General features: G+C 36.5%; 1 protein-coding gene across 1 annotated transcript; it reads left to right on the top strand.

The window, feature by feature from the left end:
* Positions 1–304: 304 nt before the first annotated feature.
* LOC146955674 (uncharacterized) lies at positions 305–3,738 on the top strand. Its single transcript, XM_085748937.1, has 10 exons — positions 305–360; positions 1,105–1,243; positions 1,321–1,965; positions 2,075–2,269; positions 2,350–2,430; positions 2,531–2,614; positions 2,701–2,841; positions 2,922–3,046; positions 3,129–3,204; positions 3,321–3,738. The coding sequence occupies exons 1-10, from the start codon at positions 305–307 to the stop codon at positions 3,471–3,473; spliced, it is 1,695 nt and encodes a 564-aa protein (XP_085605063.1). The 3' UTR covers positions 3,474–3,738.
* The last annotated feature ends 4,224 nt before the right edge of the window (positions 3,739–7,962 follow it).

Raw genomic sequence — 7,962 nt, 5'->3', positions numbered from 1 at the left:
GTTGTGACTACATGTAACTACATGGGCCCACTAATTAGATTGAGAACCTAGTACCATATTTTTGGCCACTTTGTGTTGCACGTGAGATTGCAAGTGAAATGCCAAAATGACACTTTTCTTTACCCATAACACAAGACATATATTGGTATTTTAATAACCAATGGACCAATGAGAGTGAGACACATCATAGGGTACCCTTTTGCACAGTTTTCTGTGTATGCTTAAGCAAAGTTTCTCATTATTCTCTATCCATTGTAACCTTAACATATCAGAAAATTTTAGCGAAACACAATATTTGAACACAATGGCTGAGGAAACTGATTTCCAACATGAAGAACTTCAACATCCTCCTACATTAAGGTAAGTGTGTGAATAGACTTTTTGTTAAGTCATTTTGTGTATTGATAAAGCTCTTACAAAGTTTCCTTAAAATCACTTTTTAATATTATATAAGTATTAGAAGATAATAAGTTTTTGTTAAGTCATTTGGAGGATGAAAATAGCAACAAATAAGTAAGTCATTGAAGGAAGAAAATAGCTAATATCTCATAAAAGGAAAAAGGATTTACGTTATTTTTGTATAAGGTTAACATTATCCTCTTTTTAGTGTCCTTTTTGTTGATGTTCTTATAACTTGTTAGGAAAAAATAGTTCTTTATTAAAATAGGTAACACCTAATAAAAAGGATTTATTTTTATTGTATGATTTTTTTTTGAAGGATCCTTTTGTATGATCATAATGTGTTTTTATTTTAGGAGTGAATGTATAACATGATGTTATTAACAAAATAATTGTATCTTCTAATAAGCTATAATTTGGTGTTGTCGCATATGCACGACCGTGTTTGTAGTTGACACGACCGTGTCAAAAGGTACTGGACTTGTGGTCTGCTGGTGTGACTTTTTACTGGCACGGTCGTGCTAAATTACGACACGGTCGTGTTAGATATTATGTGTTTAGCTTTTGTGAAAGAGATAAAAAAAAACAATGACGAATCAAATGTTACTAAATATTGCTTATGTGATGTACGAAGTTCATGTTAATTATATTGTTTTTTGAACAAATCAATAATAAAACACATTTGAAAACAAATGTTTATTGTAGACAACATACAATGGACGGCGAAGATGACTTTGATGTATCGTCCGCAAAAGTATTAACTCTAGAAGATGTCATGGAAGAGATCAAAGGGTTGAAACTAATTGTGTCTGAAATGGCTAATAAACAAAACACAGTTGAAAAGGTATACGTATTTTATATTCAAGTATGGTACTATGTCAGCAATGTTGATTGCTATTAACTATTTCTGTTGTATAACAGGGAATTACGGATCAGGTGGTAGGCTTACGGGGTTCTCTATTTGCCATTCAAGCCACTGTTGAAGCTCTGGAAGTTATTGCAGTTTCACAAGTAAAAGACGTTTCCACTAACTTTGAAAAGCAACCAATTAATGACCGAGACTTGCTTACTGAACAAGAACGTTTCGAAAAGGAACTTGCTGACATGGATTGGAGTTCTAAATCTGGAAATGAAGATGACTACTTCGGGGGAGGGAGGTTTGGGTGTAGCAGCAGCGTGTTCGCTGGAGTGGAAAGTATGACTGATTGTAATGTTGACCTAAGTGTGTTACAGAGGAATGTTTCAAAATCTGTTGAGAGACCAGTCGTTCCTGGTTATTGGTTGAAGGAAGATACACCAACCAAGAGCTACAAGACTGAGAAACAAACTATGCTTGTAAGTCGTAGCGACTTCAAAAGACACACGCGAAATATTCAGACACCTCCAACATTCTCTGGAGATGGTGTAAACAAAAAATTGTTTAAAGAAACCCCTTCACCAAATCCAACAGATGGTTGTTCGTTGAAAACAAGTTCCAAACTGTCTCAATCCGAGAAGAAGGTCACGGTAAAACTGGAGGAAGCTACACCCAAAAGGGCAAAGAAGTCGGTGGGGGAAACGTCAAAGGTAAAAAAAATATGTTATTAAACTTATGTTTACGTCAAACATGTAATATGATAACGACGTACATTGGTTACATGCATATAACAATTTTTTTTTTTTTGTAACATTTCAGGGAAAGGATACAGCTGATCCAATCTCACTAGAATTGAAAAGACTTGCTGTTAGAGATGCACAAGTGTGCACCTATCTTTTTCATCATGCATCTGATAGTAATTTGAGAAACGAGAGACTTGTATGGACAATGGGGCTGACGGCATCAAGAGCTGAACTTAAGTGCCTGCGGCCTGGTGAACCAATTAATGAAGTGGTATGAACCCAAATCAACTTAAAAGTTACATTAATTGATAATAGTGACATTAACTACTGTTATTAAATTTATATTCGAAGGCAATTGCATTAGCTGCTGCAAGGATCACACGTAACCAAGTTGATAAGCAATCTGTGTGGACCTTACCCCCTTCGTTTGCGGTGAACTTACAAAACTCTAGTTAATTTTTCTCTTTTTATAAGCTATGTAATCAAAAAAGTATTCATGCAATAGACTTGATTTTATTTTGTTTACAATTAGTTTGACTTGGAGGACAGACTCAGCGTCACACAAATAAGAGAAAAGTACAAAGATTGGATGACTCCTTTCCCAAATTTGAAGTTTGTAAGTCTACAACACACTATTGGATTATTTGAAGTTTGTAAGTCTACAACACACCATTGGATTATATGCACCCTATTTTTGTACAGATATACATTCCATTGAGGGTTGCCCCAGATTATCAATGGTTCCTGATGGTTGTAGATGTTGAAGCCATGATCACCTATCGGCTTGACTCAAATTGTCCACTTATAAGTACTTCAACCAGACAAATTAAAGTCAAACAACTGGTCAGTGTGTTATTAAACTATTTAAATATATATGTCTCGTTAGTTTTTTACTTTATGACCTGACGCAAACTTCATTGTAGGGGGTGTTGCTGTATCACATTGTGCGTACGGGTGGGCATAGCAATGTGTTTCGCAATAACGACATTGGTTTTCAGCACAACAAAATTGTTGAAGCTACTCTAGGAATGCCCAATCCTCCCAGCTGGTATGGTACTATACTTGTTATATGCTTGTTTGATAGGGTGGGCATATGATTTTAGAGATAACTTAAGTTCTTGTCCATACAGGGACAATTCTGGGGTATGGGTGATACACTGGATGAACATGGAACACCTATTCCACCCGAACTGTTTGATTCACCCGGTAAGTACTAATAGATTAAAGGTTGATGAATTGACGAGATCGTTTGGTTTACAGTAAAGTCAATGTTCCATTTCTAGTTTAACTGTTGATTAATTACTTTATGTTATCATATGTAGCTGAATGAGAAGGCGGTAAGGATGAAGATTGCAGCTGATTTACTCATTGGGGACCACAACAATTTGCGCCTCGAAGTTATGGAAAAGACTAACGCATATTTGAAGACCATAGATAGCCCGGCTAATGAACCTATCCACATAGACGACGATTAGTGTTGTCGTTAGGTTCCTAACAAACCATTATTGTTGTGAAGTAGTGGTTTGATCGGAAGCTGAAATATCCTTGGCGCTTATGGTTTTATCGGAACTTTGAATTTTATTACTATGTTTTGATTATAGGGCCCATATATTTTGATGTTAATCACCGACGAAATGATTGTTGTTTACAGGGCCCATATGTTTTGATTAACGACTTGTAATGATTGTTGATGAACACACAATTTGGTTGACCTTATTTATATTATTTCACGTTTACCTATGGTATAATGTCCAGGAAATGATGTATGAAAGGTTGCTTCGATACAGAACTATTAGCACGATCGTGCAATTGTAACGCACGGTCGTGATACAGAAAATGTAGGTTAATATATGTTGTCCAGAACGTTTGCACACGACCGTGTTAGTATACAACACGACCGTGCCATTCACAGTCCATTTTTTGGTATCATTTCATTATTTAGTTCCAGTACGTTTAAACACGACCGTGTCATATATAAACACGGTCGTGTTCGAAAATGGCATATGATAAATGGTGCATCCAGTTTAAAAAAGCACGACCGTGCTAATTATTCGCACGACCGTGTTGTTCAGTTTCTTGTAACTTATTATATATATTGGGTAAAATTGATGGTGGCTGTTACATATTAAAATATAAACATGACATACATCAAAATTACATTAAAACGTGGCATTAAAATGATAATTATAAACTACATTAAAATAAAAACATGGCATACATCAAAATTATTTTGGACAAACTTAAATCTAATCGTTCTACCACTTTGAAAATTATTATTTCGACAAAATCTATTCCACTTTGGTCCTATTTTTGCTCTGCAGTTTGGAGTGTAGTTTCCATCACTGTTTGAAACGATATTGAAAAGCTGATGATCTCCATTATCTCCACATAACATTAAAGTTCCACATATATTATGTTCGATGTATTGACTAAAGTCCGAAGGTAACTTCTGCATAAGCACAGTAAAAATAATCACATTAATATATTATTAAAAGAATATGTAATAATTGTTACCAATATTTAATATTATGAAGAAAGTCTAGTCGACTTTACCAGCTTGTTTCTCATTGTTAGACCCTCCCGTAATTGAACATCAAAAAACTTGATTTCATTTCGCTTCAAACTTCTACTGTGAAAGGCAGGCAGTTGGCTGAAGATATTGACTTGACGAAATTCGTGGACTTTGAATATATTCATTCCATAGTAAGCAAACTTTACAACCACATTGGTTGGGAAATTGTGGTATTGTTGCAGTGTATTCCAACCATTGGTTATAGTTGGATTAAAGAAGTTTTTTGTTAACTCAAGTGTTACGATATTTCCATAAGGTGTGACAACGTTCCACACGTCATCAAAATCATTAGTGTATGCCTCGACAAAACTCGGATCAACTTCAACGCGTGCCTGAAAAAATAAAAATATAACAAAAATATTAGATACTAAAATATAAGGAAGAAGATAATAGATGAAGCCGAAATAAATTTTGGATGTTGTTAAAATAGGGGTAGAGAAATGTACCTTAAACGATAATTTGACTGCACCAAAAAATGCCTCTGGGGAATCTGGAGTCATAACTTGTATATGATTATGTGTATGGGTGAGAGCCATAGTGGAATAGATGGTTTTTTTTTTAAGGAAAGGAAGAAAGAGTTGAGTAGTGGTATACTCAAATGTAACAATGTGAATGTATTTATAGTACAAGGCAATTGAAGTTAAGTTGTAACCCATGTATAAAACAATTAAAGGTTGAGTGAGGGAGCATCCACTTTTGAGAATCTCTGCCATGGCAGTTGAAAGACATATGCATGGTGTAGGAAAAGTATTCAAAAGCAAAGGTATGTGCCATCCAATCGTTAATAGACTGTAATCTATACCTATTGTAGTCAAATCCATAATAAATAAATATATATATATATATATATATAGCTATTATAGTACTTTGAATATTGTAAGAATCTTAACTTTAATATAATTGGAAGGCACATGCATGTAGTAGGCATTGTTTTTTAGCATTTTTTTATTATTGTCTTGAAATCATGAGACCAAAATGAACCTTCAATGAATACGTTCCCTACACGGCCGTGTAATTATACAGCACGACCGTGCAATTCCAATTATGACAAGAAAATGAATGTTTATATACATCCCAAGTTGATTACATAACGAAAGCGCGCCCATGTGGCTTAATGGTTATGAATGAGTCTAAAAGTATGCCTTGCCAAAGTAACGAGGTGGTGGACATGGGTTCGACCCCCAGCCACCACTTTTTTCATTTTATTAACATTTTTTTTTAGTTCAAGTACGTGTAAACACGACCGTGTCATTTTTACACACGGTCGTGCTTGAAAATGACATTGGTTTTATGTATTACAAGAACAACTATGCACGACCGTGTCATTATACAGCACGGTCGTGCTGGAAAATCTATGGTTTTATTGTTCTTACCAGATTCTATACGCACGACCGTGTCACTATACAACACGGTCGTGTGCGTTTCGCATAAATATTTATCAATATTTTGGCTTTGGTAACCGTTCCTCATTCTCACCACCACTCATTCAACTTCCATCAAAACCTTAACCTCCATTAACCTCCATCCACTTCTCTTCCAACCCAACCTCCATATAAACAACTTCTAACTTCACCAAATCTTAACAAAGAAAAACAACAAACAACAAGTATATCACATTCAATCCAAACCACAATCAAAAATCATCCAATCTTCAAACAAATGTCCAAATTCGTGTACCCTCCAACCCTAACTTAAAACCAACCAAATTCAAGTTTAAACATCAATCAAACACAAATCCTCATCCCCAATCTATAAACCCAACATCAATTCAACCTTTCCCAACCAAAATCAATCTTAAAAACCAAACTTTTATCCCAAAACCACATTTTTCTACCTTTTGTGAAATTCAAAAATGACAAAAAAGAGAAAGGATGATGTTGTTGATGATGCTTCATATGATGCTGATCATGGTTCATCTCAAGCAAAGAAGAAAAAGGTTGCTGATGATGGTTCTTCTCATGCCAAGAAGAAAAAGGTTGCTGATGATGGTTCTTCTCATGCCAAGAAGAAAAATGTGGGTGATGATGGTTCATCTAGTGCGAAGAAGAAAAAGGTTGCTGATGCCAAGGGAAAGGAAGTTGCTACTGATGCTGGCTCTTCTGATGGCAAGGAAAAGAAGGGTAAGCCATACGAACTAGGAATTATCCTAAAGAAAGCGGAAGAAAGGGAGAGGTTCAACATACTTGCTAGAAGAGGACTCGCAATGAGCAGGTATCCCGATAAAACTACTTTAGATGCTTTAGGTTTGAGAGAAAATATTAGGATTCTGGTTGATAACATAGGATGGGGGAGATTTATAGGACATTCATACACCACAAAGGTATACCTTACCCTAGAATTCCTTAGTACCTTGTGTTTTACAAAAGATAAAGATAATGTTGATGACCCACACCACAACAATGTGTCATTTAGCCTGGATAACCGTGAATTTAGCATGTCACTAACTGAATTTTGTGAACGGATGGGGTTCGCAAGCACGGGACTCATCCACGATTCTCATAACCCGAACACTAAGCCTGAGAATTATGATCCTGATGAGTTTTGGCATCAAATAACTGGGATGAGGAAATTTGTGCCTAAATCTGCTAAGGCTAGTTCCATCCACAACCCTGTTTTCCGCTACATTCACAGGGTCATGGCTTGCTCTGTATTCGGTCGAAAGGAAACGGGGACGGTTAGGACCGATGAACTGTTCATATTATGGGCTATGGTCAACAAGCAACAAGTAAACACAGGTTACTATCTTTTAAGCCATATGGCGTCTGTTGCGACACAGGACAGTGGTAAGATTGTGGTGGGGGGACCAATAGAGTTCATGGCCAAGAGGTTAAATATTAAATTGTATCGTGATGAACATCCACTTCATGGTTGCAATGGAATCAATATTGACACACTGATTCAAATGAAAATGATTAAGGATGTGAGTGGGGGGAAGAAAGAACAATTTCAATTGAGGGTTGCGAACCATGACTCATTTCTATTGCCAAATCCTGATAGGACTGACACATCAAATGTAGAAAATTGGATTTATTGCGATTTAGGTACAGAAGTTCATGCAGAGCACCATGATGGAGATGACGTACAGGCTGATGACCAGGAGGAAGACCAACCGCTGCCGGAGGTTCAACAAGACCATGATTGGCGTGCAAGGATAGAGGCTGAGGTTCAAGGGACAAGGGCCGACCTTCAACAGATGAGGATGGAGCATCAAAGGCATTATCAAGAGGAGCAGGAATGGCATGGAATGATGATGGCTGAGGTGCAGCAGATGAGGCAGGACAACCAAACACAACAACATATGCTCAACCTAATGATGCAGCACCTAAACATTGAATACCAACCTCCAGGTGGATTCTAATGTTGGGAATTTGTGTTCGTGACTTACGGAGTAG

This window comes from Medicago sativa, chromosome 1, assembly GCF_051527215.1.
Source record: "Medicago sativa cultivar Bolivia chromosome 1, Bolivia_mono, whole genome shotgun sequence".
In the NCBI taxonomy this organism is placed as follows: domain Eukaryota; kingdom Viridiplantae; phylum Streptophyta; class Magnoliopsida; order Fabales; family Fabaceae; genus Medicago; species Medicago sativa.
Note: the sequence above shows the minus strand (reverse complement) of the source record. Positions and strands in the feature narration are given on the sequence as shown.